The 25340-nt window shown below is 38.9% G+C and overlaps 1 protein-coding gene and 1 pseudogene across 1 annotated transcript in view; one reads left to right on the top strand and one right to left on the bottom strand.

Moving 5' to 3' along the window:
• The window catches only part of Saraf (store-operated calcium entry associated regulatory factor), a 40815-nt gene extending 35805 nt beyond the window's left edge, over window positions 1-5010 (top strand). Inside the window, exon 6 of the mRNA XM_004867653.4 lies at window positions 102-5010. Coding sequence (XP_004867710.1) covers window positions 102-127 — 26 coding nt within the window. The 3' untranslated portion in view covers window positions 128-5010. The remainder of the gene's footprint in view (window positions 1-101) is intronic.
• A 410-nt stretch (window positions 5011-5420) lies between these two features.
• LOC101720404 (E3 ubiquitin-protein ligase CCNB1IP1 pseudogene) lies at window positions 5421-6254 on the bottom strand (annotated as a pseudogene).
• Between the last annotated feature and the right edge of the window lie 19086 nt (window positions 6255-25340).

The following is a 25340-nucleotide window of genomic DNA, read 5'->3' as shown; positions in this document are numbered from 1 at the left end:
TTCATTTGCTAACAATAAACATGAATTACTTTTGTAATTTTATATAAACAATTTTAATTTATTTTAAAAAGCTAATACACATATTACTCTTTTCATTCTAGGATATGGTGGTACTAGACGACGATAAGAAAGTTGAACACTGGAGGCAAAATTTCTGAGTTTTCATCACTTTCTCTTTAAAAAAGTACTACCTGCTAACAAGTGGAGAAAGGGAATATTCAAAAGTTTTGTGGTGTTTTGTCCTGTATAGCTTTTTGTATTTTATTATTTGTGGCTAAGAGTTGGTATATGATAAGATGCTTATTTATTGTATATTAGTATAACATGCAGGTATATAATGCAGTTTTTGAATGTGATGATTCCTGTGGAATGCTAAAAATTTATTGTTTGCTTATAAAATCTGTGAAACCATAGGAAGCATTACTAATGAAAATGTGACCAGTAGAAACTGGTAAAGAAAATTTCAGTCTTAGGTGGTTTTAGTGGATGAGTCATTACCTCGTAGAAACAGTAATATTCTATTTGGTGTTACATAATTTGGTGTTTCCTATTCTTCAAATATTTAAACCAAGCTTTGGACCACTAATTATGCTAATTTATAGGTTCTGATCACTTTTGAGCTCTGGAGCTCTTAATCCTTCAGTGGTGGTAGGCTTCTGGTAAATGAGAATTACCTTTCACAGGTAAAGGTAGAAAGTAAGCACCTACAAGGTTGTGAATGATTTTGTGAATGATTTTGTGCTGACAGAAATACTTGAAACCTCCCTGTTTCTTCAGTTCCCAAGAGGTGAAATTCAAGTACTTCAACGAAGGTCTTTTAATAGTAAAAGCATGCAGTTCTCTGTGGAATCTCAAATGTTGTAATAGTGTTTGAATCAGACATTAAAATGACAAATAAAAACAAAAGATACTACTCTTATTCTTTCTGCTCTCCTTGGCACAAAAATTGATGTGACTTTTTTAAACCCATTTCTTCAAAGGAAAGATACTCATGCAGAACTGTAGCTCTGTCTCCCTAAAAAAGAATTTCATGTGGTCATCATACTTTAGTTACCAATCCTTTAGTTAATTTAAACATTTTTAATTTTTGTTAGTACATGTTTGCAGTCCATAGTGATTACATTCATTGTGGGGAATTGACACATGTTCAAATCTCAGTTCTTTTATCTTCCTCATCCTCTCTCTTTCTTTCTTTTCTTTTCTTTTCTTTTCTTTTCTTTTCTTTTCTTTTCTTTTCTTTTCTTTTCTTTTCTTTTCTTTTCTTTTCTTTCCTTTTCTTTTCTTTTCTTTCTTTTCTTTCTTTTCTTTCTTTTTTTTGGTACCGGGGATTGAACTCGGGTCCTTGTGCTTGCGTAGCAGGTGGCAAAACCACTGAGCTAAATCCCCGGCCCCCCCATCCCCTTTATAAAAATTTTTTTTTTGCCAGCATCAGATTCATTTGTTTTTCATTTTATGTCCTTATCAAGTTAATTATAAATACAGATTAACAGCTAGACTTAACAGGCCAAAAACATATAAAATATATAAGACAATTATGCTAAATCAAGGTACACTTTTATTGTACATTGTCCATGTTGGATTGCAGTAACTTTTTCCTCTTTTTTTCCATTGTTTGTAGTTTGCACTTTATTCATATATTGGGTTTCTCATATAAGAGAAACTATGTGATATTTAAGATTGTGTGTCTGATTTACTTCATTTAACATGGTCTCAAGGGGCACATATTTTTCTGCATATGACTCAACTTTATCCTTTTTTATGTCAGAGTAGTACTCCATGGTGTGTAAATACCACATTTTCTTTATCCGTTCATCTGTTGGTGGACGTATAGGCTGCTTCCAAGATGTAGCTATTATCACTTGTGCTGCTATAAATGGGTATGCATATATCACTGTGATTTGATGTCTTTTAATGCTTTTGGGAAGATACTAAAAGGTGAATAGCTGGGTCAAATGGAATTTCTATTTTTAGGCTTTTGAGGAATCTTCATACTGATTTCCATAGTAGTTGTACCAGTTTATACTATAACCAAAATGAAGGTGTCATGTGTATGCCTCCTCCCCGAGTCTCTGCAGCATTTGTTATTGGTTGATTTCTTGATGATCGTCATTTTTTTTGGAGTGAGATGGAATCTGAGTGTTGTTTTAACTTGCATTTCTTTCTTAATAGTAGCAAAATTTTATTAGAGGTGGAAAAGAAACAGGCTCTGCAGAGCAAGTTTGGGCCAAGTAAAAGTAGGAAAAGAAGTACACCCTACCAGTGTGAGGGCACATACAAGAGAGAATACAGTTCCCTAATTTGCATTTCCTGAACGGCCAGTGATGTTGAACATTTTTTCATGTATTTATTGGCCATTTGTACTTCATCATCTTCAATTCAGATGCCCATTTTTTGATTGGGTCTTCTGGGATCCAGTGTCTGGGATCCAGTTTTGGGGCAAAAGTCAAGACCTGTTCTTGATAGTAATCAGTCAGACCCCAGAATTGTGCTGGATGCAGGCACCAGCAGGGAGTAGGATTAAGGTGAGGGGCCCAATGCAGAGACTTTCAAATCCAGAGCAATTCAGGCTGAGCCAGGCCTCTAACCATGGGAGTAGGCCCGGTGTTTATTAGCTTCAACCGCTCTGGGGGTCTCTTTCCAGCCTAACCTCAGCTGCCTGACCACAGCTACTGTGACTGTCTCACCCAGTCACTGTGGGAGTGTGTCCCTGGGAGCCCTGAAATCAAGCTCTCAGTACTGGATTCAGACCCTCAGCCTTTCCCTAGAATGGCGTCCAACCAAGCACTCTCTCCAGGAGATAAGGTGGATGCTGAGACTGAAGCCATTCACCAGCTGTTGTCTGTCAGAGGACTCACAGGGGAGCAGAATCCTGTGCTATCCCTGCAGTTCACAGCACCTGCTTTGTTCCACTGCCATGTTCCCAGCTTTCACATTGTCTTTGTAGATTCAGTATCCCTTTCCTGTGAGTTATGAGCCAGGAGCTGGGGAGAAAGTACAGATTGTCCCTTCCCTTGTCTTCTGTCTCCAATTTTTCCATAGGTTTTAATTTTCCTGTCAAGAGCCATCCTGGTTCCCAGGGATCTACTTTTTTTTTTTTCCTTATTCCCCATGTTATTTTCCATTGTCTGGATACTCAGACCCAAGCGGGTGACACACTGAGAGAAACCCTCGTCCCCTTAGCAACAGGGCTAAGATTTCTGAAAACCAAAACCAGATTCTTATGGGGAAGTGCATTTGAATTCTCAACCTTGCCAGCGTCTGCTATTGAAAGGAGAGGATTGATTGGAAGAGGATAGAGATAGGATCCTGAAAAGTAGAAAAGGGATTATATAAGATACCAGTAAAGCCAGGGAAAATGAGCCCCTAAATTCTGCTGAGGTTTGCTTGCCAATAGAAGCAGCCCTTCTTCTGAGGTTAACCCCACTGTGCCTGAGGACCCTGTAAAAGTCTCTCCAGAGGTGCTGCCTGCAAGGCACTGCTAATTCTCTGCCACCCTGCTTTGCATCTAGACCTGTAACTAGACCCCAGTTCCATTAGGACTTGAAAGCTGGGAGGTAAAAACTGATCTATTAGGGACCACATCCATGAGGGATCATGCATGCATATCAAAAGAACTCCCATGATTTTTCTAATCATGCAGTCTGGTGAATGTAGGTGGGAATGGATCTTACATGTGTAGTTATAAAGTTATAAAGGCCAAACTTATTGATTATGGGCCCACTAGACAGATTCTGGATCAAGGTTTGAGGAGTTAGGACTCTTTTAACAGTTTAATTGGTAGACTAAACATGGACTGGCCTAAAAAGATGGCCTAAAATAATGTCACAGTGCTAGTACTTCCCTGATATACTGCAGAGCATGTGTGTCCAACCTTTTGGCTTATCTGGGCTACACTGAATGAAGACTGATTGTATTAAGCTGTGTATAAAATACTGTATATAATAGAGTTAATGTATATAAGTAACATAACTTTCTTTATTATAACATTAACAAAAGAATGCAACATAAATATAGTTCATGGCAGGGGCTTTGCACTGAACTATGTCCCCAACCCTTTTTATTTTTTATTTTGAGACTGGGTCTCTTAAGTTGCCTACACAGGGCTTGAACTTTCATTCCTCCTGTCTTAGCCTTCAAAGTACTGGGATTACAGTTATTCATGTGCCACCATGCCTGGCTGATACCAGTGTCATGGATCTGACAAATTCTAGGCTCCTGTGTACCGTGAGCAAAGAATTGCAAGTGTATATCCAGTGGTAAAAGAAAAAGGAACATTTATTTATTTTTTATTTTTTTAAGTCCTTAAAATTATTAGTATTATTTTTTTTGGAACCGGGGATCAAACTCAGGTCCTTGAGCTTGCACAGCAGGCGGCGAAACCACTGAGCTAAATCCCCGGCCCCCTTAAAATTATTTTAATATAAATGCACATACAAATAAATACACACAAATAACAAGACAGATCACCATTTTCTAAGACTAAAATTTTCACACAAATATATGGGCAAATACAGCAAAATATCAAACATACTTCCATACACATTTATGCATAAATACCAGAATCCAAAGTGACTTGTGCTCATGTAATAGGTTGTGGAGGATGTGAGAAGTTCTTGGGCCCTTGGACAACCTTGGGAAGACAGATTGTCCTGATGTCTGTGGCAGGCCCAGATAGAGAAGTTAAAGATAACTTCAGAAGGCTATTGGTCGATCCCACAGTGTTCTCCCGCTGTGGTCCCTTGAGATTCTCAAATATTTGCTTGGTATAAGAATAGATAAGAGTAGCTAATTCTTTTAGAAGCTTTAAGTAGCCAGGATGATTTAGATAAGATGCACTAAGATTAAAGGAGCATAGTTAAAGGAGATGGTTCTTTAGATGCTTTATGTACTCACAGATATAACTGGTGATTAGTTGACCAGCATTTTAAATTGTTAATGATTGATGTATCCCACAGAAAAATGTATAAAAGAAGAATATTACCAATAAACCTGGCCTTAACTCCACACAGAGTTCTGGTCCCCTGTGCCCTTCTTTTAATGGGTTTTGTCGGATACTGTCTTCAGGTTCCAGTCTCCCACCGAGGAGACCCCAACAATAGGTGGTTACAGACAAATGCATAGATGTTAAGCTCAGTCAGAAACTGGCAGGCAGAAACAGTGATCTATGAAATAATATTGTGACCTTTTCATCAGTGGTGAAAATTCAACAGTACACATAACTGAGATTAATAGAATGCTCATGCTTTAAATAATATACACTAGACACTAAAAGCACCCTACCACTGAATTTCTTGTAACTTGCAGATGTGAAGACAACTTCAAAGACTTAATAGCTCAGAGACAATGATGAGTTCTATCAAGCATAAAGATTATATGATAAGTGAAACTACTGACGGCAAACACAGACATTCTGTAAAGTGTTAAATTCTTTTTACTTTGAAGGCTCTGCTAGATACTTGCTGCTGCTCTTGTTCATGATTTTGAGAGGCAAAACTAAAAAAGCTGTTGCTGGGCTCAGCTGCTGTGGGAGAACCCACAAAAAATGGTCTGAACTGAAAATCTTTGTATCTACCACCCCAATTTGCAACTGGTGTATTGTCCAAAGGAAACTTGGAATTGTTCCCTAATGGGAAACCAAAAACACCAGCCTGTGTAATCACAAATGGTTCAAGTTTGCTTTCTTGGTTAACAATAGTGATATTTCACAGCCTAAGACTATCATAAAGGCCTTGGAGCTTTTGATACTGGTGATTGCATTCCATAAGTTTCTCAGAGATATCACTGAACTTTTTCTTGTATTTTTCTAGCACTTTTTTCATGGAAGTGACCTCGCCTTTCATAGAGGTCAATTCCACATCCTTGTTCTGTATTTGCTGAGTATATTTTTTCTCCATCTGTTTCAGATGGCCCTCAGCCTTGCTGAAATTGTATTCTTGATAGAGACGTGCCTGATGTACCTGGTATGTCCAGAAGGCCAATGCTTGGAAGCTAATGTCCAACTCAATCTCTGGCCAAAGCCCTGCCAATACCATAGCTTTATATTCCTCCGATGGACTGAGTTCTGTGCAGACAATATCTAGTTTACCAGAAAGGGTCCTGTTGCAAGCAGGGCAGACAGCAGGTGAACAACTAAACTCACCACTGCCGTGCTGATCACAGAAGATGTGAGAGCAGGCAGTGACCCATGCATAACCAGTCAGTTTGATCTGACACTTTTGATAATTGCAAAGTAGCATGTCTTCACACAAAGACATGATTAAGAGGTCTCCAAGTGCTTAAAAGACTGGTAGGGCTGGGGATTTAGCTCAGTGGCACTGCGTCTGTCTTGCAAGCACAAGGTCCTGAGTTCAATCCCTGGTACCGAGCGGGGGGCGGGGGGGACTTAGCAGCTAGCCATGGAGTTACAAGGAAACTTTTCAAACATTCCTGTGTATGTCAAAGCTTCTCAATCTCAACATAAGCTTTACCATAAAAGAAAAATGCAGTCATAATCTATTGTTTATTCTGGATTTGCAGCACTGAACAAGTCCAGACTGGAAACATGAAACTCGGATCTGGTTCTGGCCTCTTCTCTGGTATCAGATGAATCAAGTTGAACTATAGCATTATCAGCTACCTACTATCATCTCTGCCTTTATAGTCCTATCAGCCTCTAACCTTTTTTATTGGGAATCTCCAAATCCAAGCTCACTTGTAGCTTTTAAGGGATCCACAGAGTTATGGAGGCTTTTCCAGGGACACTTCCAGGCTGGCATACAAGATACTAAAGACCCAGGTTTTATGTCTTCAGTGGGTTTCATCTTCAACAGTTTGTAGAGGTTTCAGTCCATAATCAGCTGGCTCCAAGGCAGGGATGGCAAACAGGCATCGCAGAGGAGAAACAACATGGTGTCCACAAGGCAGCAACAGCAACAACAGGAGGAACTACATTTATTGAAGATGATGGGTATGTGCTCAGGGTAGGTCTCTGTCAGCAGAAACAAAAAATGTGGCATGAACGGAAAAGTGGTATTGAGGATAAGAGAGAATTTTAGAATAAGTAAATTAAGTAATTAGCAAGATAAATGAGGTATTTGGATTTTAAAAGATAGCTCAGGATTTAGTTCAGTGGTGCCATGCCTGCCTTGCAAGCTCAAGGTCCTGAGTTCAATTCCCGGTATCAAAAAATAAAAAAAGATGTACACCCCAGCCCTAGTGCCTCTCACTGGGTTTCTGGATTGGTTGACAAGAATGACAGGGTCAGTCATCTTGGCGTCTTCAAGCATGCACATGTGTCCTAGAATACTCTCAAATTATATGTGAGATGCAGTCCATATGTATAAATCTTTAACAAGGTTTGAATGGGGAAAAGATTACTGAAGGTCAGGCCATGAGATCTAATACAAATGTGCTCTGGCCTAGACCTTTGGAGATTTCCTGGGTGCTTATTATTTATTTTTTTCAATTAAAGGAGGGTTGGCCCAGGGGTGTTGCTCAAGTCCAAATGGGTGGAGGGGAGTGTTCTCCTAGCCCCAATTGTGTTACCTGTACCATGGCTATGGAAGTGGCTGCACATGCAATTTAGGATGGCCTTGAACTCATTCTGTAGCCCAGGCTGGCCTCAAACTCATGGTCATCCTCAGCCTCCTGAGTGCTGGGATTACAGGCTTGTACCACTATGCCTAGCTTTCTTCAGAAATTTTTGATCTAATTTTATTCTTCAAGTGCTTCATCCGTGGAAACAATTGTTCATGAATACACACACTTCTGAAAAATGATGACATGAATAAGAGATTGTGGAATAAAGGATACTTTTCTCTGAGAAGGTAGGTCTTATAAAAGTCTAGTAAGATATGATCAAATCCATCTTCGAGTTGAATTTCTTAGTTGCACCTCTGTATATTCCATTTAAAAAATTACAGGGAATGTATTTATGTTAACTGAAAATGGAGTCACAAGTATACCAAAAAATTAATGTTTGTTTTTTGAATCTTGAAATCTGTTCTCAAATTCCTGTATCATAAACATAAAGAAGGGTGTATATTTTGACCATTCACAGAACAATGTTTTGCTAAGGTATCAAAATGCATAAAATTATTTGCCTATCTTGAGCCTGCCATAATCTAAGTTTCATTGGAATGTTGTTATGGTTTGAAACATGGTACAGATAAGTTGATTTTTACCTTGAAGATGTATTTTAACTCGAATGAGTGGTCAAGTCTATGAAAATTGCTAAATCTGTCAGTCATTTTTCATCTTTGAATTCTTGCACAAATTTTCCTTTTATTTCATAAATGACTTACTTCATTTTGCGAATCATAAAATCATTTTGACAGTTTTCCCTGACTTAGCATCTTACTTGAGAAGCATAAATGATGTCTCCATAATCAGCCTCCATAATTGTAAAGAACTCCTGGAATTGACAGTGGTTCAGTCCCTTGGACTTTGTGAATTTCATAGCTTTGATGATGATTTGCACTACATTTTTTTTTTGGGGGGGGTACCAAGAATTGAACTCAGGACCTTGCACTTGCCAGGCAGGTGTGGCACCACTGAGCTAAATCCTCAGTCCCTTCACTACATTTTTAAAGCTTTAACATACAAATTTTCTTGATGTATGAATCTGTGATATTTCATCAAACGTAAGTTGCTGGCAGCAATTGTGTAATCCTCTATTAATTTTACAAGTCTTTTTTTTTTAACCATTACTAGAGTACCATCAGTAGCTATACCAGATATGTTAACAATGGTTTGAGAAATTGCTCTTTTTTTTTGGTACCAGGGATCAAACTTGGGACCTTGCACTGGCGAGGCAGGCGGCAGTACCACTGAGCTAAATCCCCGGCCCTGTGTGTTTTTTTGAGACAGGATCTCACTGTGTAGTTCACATTGGCCTTTAATTCATTATGTAGCCTAGGCTGCCCTCAAACTTGCAGTGCTCCTCCTGCCTTAGCCTCCCAAGTGCTGGGATTACAGGCATGTGCCACCACTCCCAGCCTAAGAAAATGCTTTAATGTAACTTTTACTGCTTTGTACAAACCAAGATATTTGGTTCTGTCTTTTAATGGCCTCAAGCCATTTCTTCAGTGACATAGTCAGTATTATACCTATAATAAAAATGGCAAGTTAAGGAGTACCTGTAGCATGACTACTTTCATCTGTTGTGGAAGTATAAAATTTGCAATTAGCAGGTTTCCTCTCCAATCTGTTTTGATTTTGGGGGGCCGGGGATTTAGCTCTGTTCTGAATGTAGCCAGCATTGGGGTGGGAGTGGGGTCAAGCAGTCCACTGGATTTAATGCTATTATTTTCATACCCAGATCCCCTGAAAACCACACTTGGCAGGCCTCAGTTCTCACCACAGTATCCTCCTCAGCCTGAAGTCACCACTGCTTAAACTTCTCAGGGGGTCTATGACTAGCCCATCTCCTCTCTGTGACTGCCTCCTGTGGTTGTCTCCCACCCACTCACTGTGGTAGGATGACTTCAGAAATCCTGAAGTTTAATTGTTTTATGACTTCTGATTCTCAGAGTAGCTTAGTCTTACACAATTACTCCCTTCCCCAAATGGCTCTTGATTACAGTAAGTCCTCAATTTATGAACGAGTTCCGTTCTGGGAAAATATTCCTAAGTTGGATTCATTCAAAAGTGCATCGTATACACCTGTGTCACAGATATACAATGTAAAGCATAAAAACCCAAACACATGCAAAAATACTGTAAATAAACTATTTTTTACTTTTACAGTTACCTTAAAATGTCTTAAGTTTACCTTAAGGTAGACACATGAGCTACTTCCATAATTTGTTTTCATCTACGAATGTTCTTAATGTGAAGTCCCTTTATATCTGTGAAAGTTTACAACTTGAATGCTTGTGAGTCAGGGACCAATAGTACTGTAATTACACTCAAAAATAACAGGCTCTGCAATGGATTTCTTCTCTAACTGTAGCCTGCTATATGGAAGGAGTCACTTTCGGAGTAAAATTCCACACTGTACTTGCAGTTTACAATAGCTATGGGTCTTTCTTGGGGCCTGTCATTGTTTCTTCCCATGGCTGCTGACCCTCTCCAGGCTTACTTTATGTTTGTGGGGACAGGTCTACTTCCCCAGAAGCTGTAGTTAGTGTTCCTGACTGCTTCGTTCTTTTTTTCTGTGTTGGCTTTAGCTTCTCCAGTTTCTCTGTGATTTATAGTTTTCCTGTTAGTGCTTCCTTGATTCTTAGAGTTCTTCTTCCTTTTCTCTTCCTTAATCTGTTGTTTTCCTGGTGTCTGGATTCTAGGTCCTGTAGAGGTTGCAACATGCTCCTGGTCTTCACTCTGCATTTTTCTCAATCCCTTGTAATTGACAATTTTATCAGTCAGCACTTACTAGAGAAACAGATTTAATGCAAGATATACAAATATATAAAGATTTACAAGATAGGCTTACAATGACTGCCCACTGTCAGGCATGGAAGAGTGCAAAAGGCCTGTCTGTGCACTAGAGATCCAAAGGATCCAGTCAAAGGCCCTGAGCTCACTGTAGTGTCCCGTGTGAGTCTGTATCAGGAGGCTGGAGGGTCTGAACTGGAAGCCCAGGAGATGACATCTAAGGTGAAGGTGGTGCTCTTTTGAATAAAAATAAGTGAGTCTTCCTTCTTTGTTTCCCTTTTTTTTTTTTTTTTGGTACTGGAGTTGGAACTCGGGTCCTTGGCTCGCGAGGCAGGCAGCGGAACCACTGAGTGAAATCCCCGGCCCTTTTGTTTCCCTTTTATTTCATTCAGGTTATAAGCCTATTGGTTGGTCCCACTCACCCCTGGGTTTGGTCTTGTATCTTCAGTAAATTCCTTCCGCCATACCCAGAACTATGCTAATCCAGTTTAGTTGGGCATTTCTTACTCAAGTTGACACAATCAGTTAACTATGACAACAATTTTAAAAGCTCAGTGACGGTGTCCCTCTATAGGCAAAGGTAAGAGATGCTTGTCATGAAAATGAACTTCCCAGTATCCACAGAGATGTTGGGTTTCTTAAATGGTAGGTAGGGGTTCTTCACTGTCAGAGGCAAGGTGGATATAATTCTGTACTGGGCAGCAAGGCTGGTGCAGCCTGGTTTACAAATGGATCTACATGTATGCTGATATCACCCAGAAGCATAGTAAAGAGAAATTCTAGAGTAGATGAAATTTTGAGCTATGGGTCTAAAAAGAGATTCTGGTTTGCCTGGATGATGAAGGACTTGGAAAAGCAAGATTGGAAATGTGATGAAGAAGAAATCTGGGGAAGAAGTGGATGGATCCGTCTGAAGAGACTAAAAATGTGATTGTGTGTGTGTGTGTGTGTGTGTGTGTGTGTGATGGACATGCTCACTGTAATGGGACCCTTGTGGGATGATAAACTGTTCAGCCTCTCTTTTTCAGCAGGCCCCATTTTTTGCTCAGCTAGCTCATGAACAGAGTAAGTGGAAGAGATAAAGATTATGCGTAAATTCTGCAAGAGGGACTTTAACACACCAAAGCTGATCAGGCCAAGTCAGTGCTGAGTTCCCAATCTCCCAATAGCTTTGGGCATGGTACCATTGCTTGGGGAAACTCAGTTATGTAATGACATGTTGATTACATTTGACTACTTCTCTCACAGAAAAGGCAGTGGTTTGTTGTCACTGAAACAGACATTTACTCTGGGTATGGATGTCTTGGCCTCTTAGAAAGCTCCTTGTAAAAACATGAAATGTGGATTTATGGAATGCCTTATTAAGCATTGCAGTATTCCACATTACAGTGTACTAAGTAACTCATTTTATAGTGCATAAAATGCAGCACCAAATTATGCCCACATAATTTATAAAGACCCATGTCCTCCCTTGGATCCAGGAACAATAGATCTTCATGATTTTATCAGCTCTCTGATGTCTACAGCAGGATGTTTTTTCATACTTTGTTTACATTTGCTAGTTTCCTTGTGTGGTAGAAATGGTCCATATCATACTACTCTTCAATTACTTGAAGACTGACACTTGAAGACTGATATATTTTTTACTCAAGTGAAAAATCCAAAGCCCTTTAACTTTACCTGGTCTTTAGAACCTTCAATAGCTGGTCATTATTCTAGGTTTGATAATATTTATTTTTTATTGCCACACCATCCCTTTCTGGCTTCTTTTTATTAGCAGAGAAAAGACACATTTTCCTCCTTATATTAAAATATTCAAAATTATGAATATTTAACAAGTTAAATTATTTAGTTAAATTGTATTTAAGTTAAATTAAATAGCTAAATTATTCACACCTATACATAGTTTAATGATTTTAAATTATAATAATAATATACACATTACATAATTAAAAACTAAAAGAAATACATGTGGCCTGAGACTATTCAGCTTAGAAGGATATAAAGAGACACAGGGGCCAGAGAGGTAGGTCAGTGATGCAGTGCCTGCCTGACAAGTGTGAGGCCCTGAGTTCCATTCCTAGTACCATAAAAAAAAAAGAGAGAAATGCTAATTTTTTTATCTGCCCAACTCCTTCCAGCCTTTCTCATCCCCTCAGTGTGGTCTTTGCCAACAAGTAATCTCTGTTAATTATCTGATTGTTCTTGCTCCTTTCTGAGGCAATTCTGGAAGTTCTCTTTTGTGAACATCTTTAGTTGTGCTTTCATGGCAGCCTTGATGTCTTGAATCGATGCAGAACATTTACCTTTCACAGTCATTTTGACTTTGGGAAAGAGGGAAAAGTTTAATAGCACCAGATGTGGTGAATAAGGTGGATGAGGACAAATCATAATGTTTTTATGAGCTTGCCTTTCTGTTGGATGACACTCAGCAGCAGCATTCACCTTATATTTTTTAAAATCACATCTCATAAAGACAGTCTCAAAAGAGGACTTCAAGAACTACTTCAGAAAGTGGTAAGAATGCTGAGATAAATGTGTTCAAAGAGAAGGAGAGTATTTTGAGGGGGTTTAATGAGGGGTATCTTTTACTGTAATAAATTAAAAAAATTTAAACCTACACTGTTTTGATCAGCCTTGTAGAGCTTTATTCTTTTCACAACTGCATAGTACTTCATCATAGGGCTATAAAATAATTTAATCCACTCACAAATTTATTGAGAAATGTTTACCACGTTTTTCTATTTTCAACAATGCAATTGAACCAGGCATGATGGTGCATGACTATAATCCTAGCACTCAAGAGGCTGAGCCTGTGAGTTTGAGGCCAGCCTGGGCTACATGGTGAGTTTAAGGCCAGCTTGAACTACACAGTGAGACCCTGCCTCAAAAAAAAAAAAAAAAAAAAAGCAATAATGAACATTCAAAGATAACTTTTCTATACATTTATGTTGTGTCCTCCCGGAACAATGGAGTCAGACTATTGCAGTTTAGATCTCTAATATACATAAGCTTAGATTTGTAGAAATCATTTCTAGAGTGATAAGATCCATGCTTAAATGTGGCACCCACTTTGTACTGAAGATATAGATGTCAGAAGAGTTGCCATTTAAATATGGCTTTTCATCTTTCTGCTTGAGCGGGTAAAGTGAGTCACTCTGAAGCAGATCTTGTGACTCTCCTTGTGGTGCTTAAATAAATAAATACAAGGCAAGTAGGCATCCATTGCTTTTGGGGAAATGTAAACAGCCATTTAAAAGTGACTTGAGGGTGACGATGTAGCTTAGTGGTAGAGCACCTAGCATGTTTGACCTCCAGCAGTTGGGAAAAAAAAGGCTTGATGAAGACCACTTCTTTTAGCATATGTGCTGCCGAGGCAAGCACGAAGACCTCTTCTTTTAATATATTAACTATCAAAGATTGCTTAGGAGGAAAAAGTCACTGTTTATGGTATCTCTAACGGATCTCTCTGGAGTCCCTCAGGAAGAGTAACCATATAAGCATGGTTAGAGATAGCCCTTACTGAGGGAGGGAAGTATGAATGTAGATGGGAAATTCTGGCTTACTACTAGATTCTAGGTGGTCTTGGGGAAAAGCTGGATCTGGGTTAGATTGTGGCTGTGCATGGAAATAAAATCGCTCCAAATCTCACAACAGGGTATGATGTGTGCCTAGGAAGAATGGCTGCACAAATGGGTCCAAACCAGAGACTTGTCCCTGGGAAGCCTAGGAGGAGGGCACCAGGTGGCCTATATAGAAAGAGAGCCTGGAAAGAATTGTGGGAAACATTATTCTGGGCTGGGAAAGACTAATTTTCATAATGTGACAGCAACAATGGCAGCCGAAAATTAGGATGCTGGTAGATGAGGTCCTCTTACTTGTTGTCCAAAAAATACTTAAGAAATATGGTCTTGAGGAGAAAACAAAAATGGTGGAGCAGAGAGGGCCAGCAACAGGATGAAGTACCTAGAGTCTGGAAACAATACCTTGGAGAGGAACTGGAGTGAGTGGAGAGCACAAAGGAACCACGAGGGAACTGACAGTGGAAAAGAAAATAGGATTAAGTGATACAGAAGAAATTGCTCACCACCACCCACCGAGACCGCAGGCGCAGAGTGTGTAGCTGCCTGCAAGGATAGCAGTGACATCAACATTTCTGCTAATGGAGAAACAGAGACCTGACCTTGACCGGGAATTTTATGGAGCTAGAGGCAGCAGTTGGACCCTAAGCCACCGTTTCCCCAGCGAACCCCCAGAGTCAAGAGTTGGTGAGTGACGGTGGAGCCGCGACCCAACGCAAAGTTGCTCAGAGCAGAAGCGGGAGGGGGCCGCCATTTTATTTAGGAAGGGACTCGGGGCTGGAACTTCAGTCACAGAACAGTCCCACCAGTCACTTCACTGCTAACTTCCTAGAGTGGAACAAGGAAAGGGCCGTCCAGTCAAGGTAGACTGCTGGCAGTTGGACAGCAGACTGGGGGAATTCTGCTGAGAGGTAGGGGCTGGGACCGCCCAGACTGCTCTGTTAGTCGTGGTCTTTACAACTTGTTCTCACCGTTAGCAGTCCTTTACACCCAGCACTGTTCTGCACTGGCCTGTGCTTGGTTTTCCAGTTTGAACAAAGACACTCACTGCCTGGAGTTCTTCTGCTTCTTAACATGAACCTGAGGAAAGGAGTCATGAATCCAAAACAACGGAACTTTTAAAAAAACTATTCTTTAATTGACTATATTATTCTCTCATTTTTTATTCTCATTGTACTTCAGACTTTTAAATCATTTTCCTCCTTATATACATTATTCCCCACACTTTTATCCCAGTATTTTACACTATACTCTTAAGAGCGTGAATCATTGCTTTGCCTACGCTTGTTTATTTTCCCCCTCCCAATATAGTTTTTAGAGAGTAGGGAAACTCTCACATGTTCATTTATATCCTGTACTACTTTTACCCGTATCTCCTTGCCTGACTCTTTCCCTTGTGTTTTCTTCATTTTCAGTTTTACTTTTCTCCACTCTCTACCTTTTCAATGGACTCCCCTAAACTTTTTCTCTAACGTTCATCAAGCATAGAACCTTTCCCCATCCCCATCTCTACTAATTGTGTACATAATCTTCTCTGTTTTTTCTTCCTATATAACAACATATCTTGGCTTAGTTTAATTAGAGCAAGAAAATACTTGTGTTGTTTATATCACTACTAGTACTCCTTCGTTGGTGCTGGGGATTAAACCCAGGGCCTCGTGCATGCTAAGCATGTGTTCTGCCACTGAACTGCACTTTCATCCTCTAATACTAATTCTTAGACCTACAATAATTATAGTACCTTAACCAATTTGGTTTTAGGATTCTTACTTTCTTAAAAATGATGGGTTTGGAGAGCAGTACCAGATACTGCTTTTCTGATATGTTGCCCATGGTACTTCCCAATCAAAAGTTGTTATAAAACAATTTTTCATAGCACAAAAGAACCCCAAATTTAAAAATGTGTTTCTCAGTAGCATTGTTTATCACTTTCTGGTTTTCTTTAATTTCATTTTCTGTGTTAACACTAGGGGGCAATAGTGCACCAGGCAGGGTCTCATGCACCCTTCTTAAAAGCTTCTGTTCAGACATTATTTCCGCTCATATTTTTTTGGCCAAAGCAAGTCCTGTGACTATACTTTATTTGACTTTATACTTTATGGCTATATTAATTATTTATTTTTAATTAAGAAATTTTATTAGTGGACGTTTGCATACATTTAACTTTTATATGGTCGGAAGTATATCATAGTGTAAGTCTGGCAACAGAAAACCAAATATATTTGGTAAACAACAGTAATGAAACCTAGAATCTCTTTAAAATTTCCGACTCTCTATTTCTGCCCTAGGACTTTAGGGTTAAAGTTTTTCTCATATTATATATTAATTTTTCACACTATATAATTGATTTTATTATTATTTCTACCTAATCTCACAGGAAATATATAAAAATATAAAATTCACAAGGGCAGAGTTTTTTTTGTCTGTAATTGCTCTAGTCTATATTTACATTGCTTTGAGTAATGCTTGTCTCATAGTAGTTATTCAATAAATATATATTGAATAAATGAGTAACCAATTGATCATACATCATTTTCTTCTTATACAAATAGCTCACTATATACTCTATGAATAAAGAGATGGTGACATGAATTAGAGAAATTACTTTCTGTGGTTATTTAAAATCATACTCTCTAGGAAAGTCTTTGTTAGGTAGAATATCTTACTGAGATAATGAATTATTCTTTTAAACCTAGGCACTTGTAAAGCATCATGATAATAAACAGATTGATAATATTGTTTATTGTATTTCTTTATAGGTGGAATCATAAACTTAATGGCAAACATAATAAAAAGTCATTTATTTTATCTTTTTTACTTTTTGATGTTTTTTCTTGTCGCATATTAATTTTATCTTACTGCATATTAATTTTACAAAACATTGGTTTTCAATCGTATATTTTAATCATACTTATCACCTTCCCTTACCCCTTCCCATTATTCCTTTCCTCTTTCTAATTACAGTCTCCTTTACTTTCATATCATCTTTTTTAGATTTCATGTATTAGGTAAAACATGCAATACTTGCCTTTCTGAGCCTGACTTACTTTGCTTAACATCATTTCCAGTTCAATCCATTTTCCTGCAAATGATAAAGTCCCATTCTTTTTTATTGCTGGATAATACTCCATTGTGTATATACACCACATTTTCTTTGCCTCTTCATCTGTCAATGGGCATTTAGGCTGGTTTCATTCATGGCTGTTGTGAATTGTGCTGCAATACACATAGGTGTGCAGGTATCCCTATAGTATGCTGACTTTAATTACTTCTGGTGTATACCAAGGAGCAATAGAGTTAGATCAAATGGTAGGTCTGGCTTTAGTGTTTTGAGGAGCCTCCATACTGATTTCAATGAGGGCTGTGCTAATTTCCATTCCCACTAGTAGTGTAGAAGAGTTCCATTTCCCAGTATCCTTGCCAGCCTTTTTTTTTTTTTTTTTTTTTTTTTGTGGTACTGGGGATTGAAATCCAGGGCCTTCACACTGAGTTACATCCATATCCTTTTTAAATTTCTATTTTTGATATAGGATCTTGTAAGTTGTCAGGCTGTGCTCAAACTTATGATCCTTCTCTGTCAGCCTCCCAGAGTGCTAGCATTACAGGCATAAATGACCTTGTCTGGCTTGTTTTCTGTATTCTTTATGATAGCCATTTTGACTCAGGTGAGATGAAATTTCAGTGTAGTCTTGATTTGCATTTCAATAATGGCTAAAGATATTGAGCACATTTTCATGTACTTATTGGCCCTTTTACTTATTTTGAGAAATGTCTGTTCAATTCGTTTGCCAATTTATTGATTGGGCTATTTGATTTTTTGATGTTTTGAATTCTTTTTATATTCTAGATATTAATTCTTTGTTGGAAGAGTAGCTGGCAAAGATTTTCCCCCCATTCTGTAAGTTGTCTCTTCACTAGTTGTTTCCCTTGCTGTGCAGAAACATTTCATTTGATGTCCCATTTGTTGATTCTTGCTGTATTCCCTATGCTGTTGGAGTCCTACTCAGGAAATCTGTGGTTGTGCCTATGGCTTCAAGTGTTCCCCCTGTGTTTTCCTCTAGCATTTAAAAAATTTCAGTTCTTATATGTAGATCTTTGATCCATTTTGAATTGATTTTCATACAGGGTGAGAGACAGGGATCTAGTTTCAATGTTGTATATATGAATATCCAGTCTTTCCCACACTTGTTAAAAGGCTGTCTTTGCTCCAATGTACTTTGCCAAAAATCAGATAGCTCTAGGCACATGAGTTTGTTTCTATGTTCTGTTTTATTCTGTTGGTCTATGTGTCTGTTTTTTTTTTTTCCAGTACCATCTTTTTTCCCCCCTATGGCTTTGTAGTAAATTTGAAATCAGGTATTGTAATGCCTTCAGCCTTGCTTATTTTGCTTTGGGTCTTCTGGATCTTTTGTGTTTCCATATGGATTTTAAGATTTTTTTCTAGTTCTGTTTTTGATATTTTGATGGGGATGGCATTAAATCTGTAGATTACTACATATTTGGCAATATGGCCCTTTAAAAAATTTAAAGCTTTAATTATTTTCTTTTTTTGAGACAGGGTCTCACTCTGTAGTTCAGGTTGTCCTTGAACTCACTATGTAGTCTAGGCTGGCCTGCTTCAGCCTCCTGAGTGCTGGAATTACAGGTGTGCACCACCATGCCTGACTATGACCCTTTTAACAATATTAAATCTGCTGAATGAATATGAGGGAACTTTCCATCTTCTAGTACTTTTTTCAATTTCTTCAGTGTTCTGAAATTTTCATTGTAGAAAGCTTTTCCCTCCTTGGTTAGATTGATCTCTAAGTATTTTATTATTTTTTTCAAATTTTTAATTTATTTATTAGTACAAGTGATCTCTGCCTTTTATCAGCCTTAACCATATTGACTCTCAACCTCTACCTGCAAGTTGGCAAATATCTTGAGTGGAAATGACTCCACATAAATGTCAGGTTCCCTTAGGCTGGGGCTATAGCTCAGTGATAGAGCACTTTCTTGGCACATGCAAAGCTTAAATTTTGCCCAATTTCTGTATTTCTAGGTATTTTATTATTTCTGAAGCAATTGTGAATAGAATTGTCTTCCTGATTTTTTTTTCTCAGCTAGTTTATTTTTGGTGTACATAAAAGCTATTGAGTTTTTAAATGTTGATTTTATATCCTGATGTTTTTCTGAATTCATTTATCAGCCCTAAAAGTCTTTCAGTGGAGTCTTTAGGGTTTTCTAAGTAAAAGATCATATTGTCTGCAAATAAGGATAATTTGACTTCTTCCTTTCCTATTTGTATCTTCTTTCTCTTTCTCCTGCCTAATTGCTCCAGCTGAAATTTCAAGCATCATAGTGCGTAGGAAGAGTGTTATCAATGGACATCCTTGCCTACTTCCTGATTTTAGAGGAAATTCTTTCGGTTTCCCCCCACTCAGAATAATGTTGACTGTGGGTTTCTCTTATACAGCCTATCCAGTGATGGCCAATCTTTTAGAGCTTCCAATGATCGCTTCTCAGCCTTTTGGCTAAGATCAAGTGTAGAGCTTCCAATGCTCCAGGTGTGGGACACGTGTCATAGGTTCATCACCACTGGCCTATACTATATTGAAGTACGATTTTTCACTACCTATTTCCTTCAGGGCTTCTATCCTGAAAGAGAAAAGGCCTGGAGTATCTTTTGTGCCTTGAAGCTCTAGTTTTCCTCAGAAGAACCATTTTAAAATCGCGATTTCCTTGTTTCTTTTCTACCTGATTTTTATTTCTTCTATGCTACCTCAATACCACTGTGAGATATGGTTGATGCTACAGTGGATTTCTTTTGCAAAGCTAGCCTGTCATGTAGGAGGAGTCACTTTTAGTATAAAAACCTGATGCTGGATTTGCAACTTATAATAACCATGGTATTTCCTGGGACTACTGCAGTGGTTCACTGTTTGTCGCTGGGATTCTTCTTCTGGATTACCTTGTGCTTGCTGAGTCAGGTCCCCTGTCCACCTCCAAGCTAGGGTTGATGTTCTGGACTTCTTTTTTCTTTGTTTTCTCTACATTGTCTTCAGTTTCTCCATGATTTTTAGCTTTCCTGTTGACTCTTCCTTGATTCCCAGAGCTCTTCTCTCTCCTTACTTGTTTTCCAACTGTCTCAATTCTAGGTCCTGGAGAGGCTATGAACTGCTGCCTGCTTCTACTCCACCATCTTGTCCTCTTCCTAGTTTATCTTTTTGTTGTCATGGTGATGGTGGTATAGATTAAGCCCAGGCCCTTGCAAATGCAAAGCAAGGGTTCTATCATGAGCTACAGCCCCGGCTCCCATTTATTTTATTTGATTTATTTATTTATTTTCAGAAAATTATTTACCAAGAATATTTTTCTACTCATTTACATAAAATTGAGTATTCTATTAATTTCATATTATCATGGATTTTATGGAGTGCCTAGAATTTGGTAAAAGTTTACTTACTAGGTGTCATAATCAAACTATTGTTTCATTAAATGCTGGTCTTTTTCAGAAGAATTTTTCAAAAAGTATAATATTCTAAATTAAAATTAGCATAGCTTATTGTTGACACAGTGTGATCAAGGCTTCTGATCTTGAGGTGTTGGGTTATCCTAGTGATTTTTCTCATGACTTTTGATTTGCTTTAGGTGTGTTAATGTTCACCAGATGTACACCAAATTAAATTGATAATGCAATTTCTGGTATCACTTGCTTTTTATCCAGAGCAAAACAACTTGGTTCTGTACTTAGTTCAAATCCTATTCATTTACAGAGGCAAAGATGGGTTTACAAGATTTAATATGTATTCAAGCAGCTACCAAAATTAATTTCTTGGACTATTAGGTTGCTTCTTTTCTATTTCTGGTGTAGTCATTGTGGGAGCAACTATGTTCTGAGTCTTACAGGTCTCTGTTGCTTAGCTTGCTCTCCCCACTGGTTCTCTTCCCTGTCTCCCACTGTCTCACAGCATTTTCTTTTTTCTCTTTTGCTCAGTTCCTTGTAGTCTTTAGCTGTGTTGCTCCCATTTACTTTAAATGTATACTATTGTGGTCTGTGGTTTAGATGTTGAGATTGATGCTACCATATATACACAAGAGGATGTGAAAAGATGTATTACTACATAGTTGAGGTCTCTAGGGAGGAACTGGATCCAGAATGGCTTGAGAGGACCAGTGAAGGCCATGGTCTGGTTCTTAATTGCAATTAAGGTGTGGGGGTGGGCCGAAGGATAGAGCTCAGACTTTCTTACCAGGTTGTCCAGGTGTGGGGCACTGGGGAAGAGGTGGCAGGGGTTTAAAAGCTGACAGCAAATTGACCATAGTGGCACACTGCTGTAGTTTCAGCTTCTTGGGAGGATAAGGTGGGAATATTACTTGAGCCTATGAGTTTGAGACCAGTGTGGGCACTTTAGGGAGAGGTTGTCTTAAAAAAGTAAAGCTGTCGGTCACGGGGAAGATGCCGAATCAGCCCGCTGCAGACAGGCAGGTCTGTGCACACCCTACCGAGGTCCTGAGTCACGCGGAAGACACCGAATCACCCTACTGCAGACAGGCAACCACCTGATTCCACATTACCAAGGCGCAGAGGACACCAGACCACCAGACCAAGGTACTGAGTCCCACTGTTCCCGGCCCAGAGGTAGGGGCTTCTGAGCCGTCATCCCACTGCTCCTGGTCCAGAGGAAGGGGCTTCCAAGTCACCATCCCTCCCGCTGCTCCCAGCCCAGAGGAAAGGGCTTTTGGGCCACCTCTGTCCCACTGCTCCTGGCCCCGAGGAAGGGGCTTCCGGGCCACCATCCCTCCCACCGCTCCTGGCCCAGAGGGAGGGGCTTCTGAGCCACCATCCCACTGCTCCTGGTCCAGAGGAAGGGGTTTCCCGGCCACCATATCTCCTGCTGCTCCCAGCCCACAGGAAAGGGCTTTTGGGTCACCATCCCTACCGCTGCTCCTGGCCCCTGTCCCACCTCACCCAGCTCAGAGGAGGTAATCCCTGCAGGCGCTAACAGCCCCTCACCCCAGTCAAAATGAGAAAACACATAAATAAGTCTCAAAACCAGACTTTCAGATCACCTACAGCAACCCCAAAGGGAAATGAGATGGAACACTCTGATACTCAACCACCTGGACCCACTGAACTGGAAACAAAAGGGGATCTAAAAAAAATGAAATCAGAAATAATTTCTCACATAACAGGAGAAATTGTGCCCTTAGTGCAAGACATGATTAATAAATCTAGAGAGGATCTGAGGAACATGATGGAATCCCAACATAAGAAACAAATGGAATCCATAAAACAGATGCAAATAGATTTCCAGGACATGAAAAACTCCATTGAACGTCTACACAGCAGAATGAGCCAGTGTGAGGACAGAATTTCAGATATAGAAGATAAGATTGTAATTAGTGACCAGGAAAAGAAAAATTGCTTCAAAATTATAAGGGAACATGAGAAATCAATCCAGCAGCTGCTAGATGATGCAAAAAAGAATAACATAAGACTGATTGGGCTCAATGAAGAAACAGGAGAGAGTGGAGATGACATAAAAAATCTCTTCACAGAAATAATGGCAGAAAAATTCCCAAGCAGGGGAAAAGAGCTTGACATACAGATAAGTGAGGCATATAGGACTCCAAATAGCCTTCATCAAAAAAAATCGACACATAGGCATATAATTGTTAAGATTCTAGAAACACAACAGAAGACCAAAGTTCCCCAAGCAGTCAGAGAAAAGAAACAAATCACATACAAAGGAAAGCCCATCAGAATCACAGCAGACTTCTCAACACAAACCATCAAGGCAAGAAGAGCTTGGAGTGACATATTCCAAGCCCTAAAACAAAACAGCCTCCAACCCAGATTGATGTACCCTGAAAAACTATCTTTCAAAATGGATGGAGAAATAAGATACTTTCATGACAAAGAGCACCTTAGGAGCTTCGTGAATACCAAACCAGCACTCCAAAGAATTTTACACAATATCCTAGGAACAGACATTGAGGATCACAACACCAGGAAGCAAAGCAGAATGAACCCATCTGGCATGACAAGAAATTAAATGTAAAGGGGGAGAACCCAACAAAAAGAAAAAGTCATGGCAATGACAAGTCAATATGTTTCAGTTATAACCATCAACATTAATGGTCTCAATTCACCAATCAAAAGAAATAGACTGGCAGAAGGGGTCAAGAAGCAAAATCCAGCAATATGCTGCATACAAGGAACACACTTAATTCAAAAGGAAACTCATAGACTGAAAGTTAAAGGGTGGAAAACAGTACTCCATGTGACAGGAACCCGAAAAAAAGCAGGAGTAACTATCCTCTTGGCAGATCAAGTAGATTTCAAATCAACACTAATTAAGAGAGATGAAGAAGGACACTACATCCTTGTAAAGGGAAGAATCCAAGAGGAAGAGATGACAATCATAAATATGCACCAAACACTAGTGCACCCAACTATATAAAAGAAATACTAACGGACATGAAAAGTCATATATGCACACCCCACTGTCACAAATAGATAGATCAACTAGACTAAAAATAAGTAATGAAATACTAGAACTCAATCGAACTCTTGAACAAATGAACTTAACAGATGTTTACAGAGTCTTCCACCCCACAAAATCAGAATACACATTCTTCTCAGCTGCACATGGGTCATTCTCCAAAATAGACCACATACTCACACATAGAACATGTTTAAGGAAGTGCAAAGGAATTGAAGTTATCCCCTGTATATTATCAGACCATAGTGAGATGAAATTGGAGATCCGTAGCAAAAGAAACTCAAAAAATTTCATAATCACATGGAAATTGAACAACACACTTCTGAATAACCAATGGGTCACAGAGGAAATTAAAGAAGAAATCAGACAGTTCCTTCAATTAAATGACAATGACAATACAACATATCGGAATCTATGGGACACAATGAAAGCAGTCTTACGAGGCAAATTCATAGCAGTGAATATGCATATGAGGAAAACAGAACGAGCCCAATTAAACAACCTGATGCTGAACCTCAAGCTTCTAGAAAAAGAAGAGGACAACCTCAGAGCTCAGATAAGGGAGGAAATTATAAAGATCAGAGGAGAAATCAATGCAATGGAGACTAAGAGAATGATACAAAAAATCAATGAAGCCAGGAGTTGGTTCTTCGAAAGAATCAATATTGACAAACCTTTAGCCAACCTTGTCAGAAAAAGGAAAGAAAAGGCCCAAATCCATGCAATTAGGAATGAAAAGGGTGAAACTACAACAGACCCAGCAGAAATCCAGATGATCATCAATACCTACTTCCAACACCTATACACCAATAAGATGGACAACACAGAAGAAATGGACAGATTCCTACATACATATGAATTACCAAAGTTGAACGAAGAAGACCTAAAAATTCTGAACAACCCAATATCAACCAATGAAATTGAAAACATAATTAAAAACTTATCACCTAAGAAAAGCCTGGGCCCTGATGTCTTCACTGCTGAATTCTACAAGACATTTAGGGAGGAACTGCGGCCGCTACTGTATGAACTCTTCAATGAAATTGAAAGGGAAGCAATACTCCCAAATTCATTCCTGGAAGCAAGCATCACCTTGATCCCCAAACCAGAGAAAGACCCAACTGAAAAAGACAACTACAGGCCAATCTCACTAATGAACATAGTTGCAAAAATCCTTAATAAGATACTGGCAAACAGAATGCAGAAGATCATCAAGAAGATCATATACCCTGATCAAGTGAGATTCATCCCAGGGATGCAGGGATGGTTCAATATACGAAAATCAATTAATGTGATACACTATATCAATAGAGCCAAGGACAAAAACCATATGATTATCTCCATAGATGCAGAAAGAGCATTTGACAAAATCCAACATGCATTTATGATAAAAACCCTACAAAAAATTGGAATAGATGGTCTCTACCTCAAACTGATAGAAGCCATCTATGAAAAACCAACAGCCAATATCATACTAAATGGTCAAAAACTGAAATCCTTCACACTAAAATCAGGACCAAGACAAGGATGTCCACTATCACCACTCTTGTTCAATATAGTTCTGGAAACATTAGCCACGGCAATTAGACAAGAGAAAGAAATAAAAGGAATAAAGATAGGAAATGAAGAAGTCAAATTGTCATGATTTGCAGATGACATGATACTCTATATAGAAGACCCCAAGAACTCCACCAAAAGTCTTCTAGACTTAATAACCCAATTCAGTCAAGTAGCTGGTTACAAGGTCAACACACAAAAATCAATAGCTTTCCTCTACAGGAATGACAGACTCACTGAGAGGGAAATAGGGCAAATAATTCCTTTCACAATAGCATCCAAAACACTGAAATACCTAGGAATCATCCTAACGAAAGAAATCAAAGTCTCTTCTCTGAAAACTATGGCACTCTGAAAAGAG

Source organism: Heterocephalus glaber, unplaced genomic scaffold (assembly GCF_053883595.1).
Source record: "Heterocephalus glaber isolate CG9 unplaced genomic scaffold, H.glaber_assembly_v1.0 deba00001461, whole genome shotgun sequence".
Classification (NCBI taxonomy): domain Eukaryota; kingdom Metazoa; phylum Chordata; class Mammalia; order Rodentia; family Bathyergidae; genus Heterocephalus; species Heterocephalus glaber.
The sequence above is the reverse complement of the archived record's forward strand: the minus strand, read 5'-3'. Positions and strand labels throughout refer to the sequence as shown.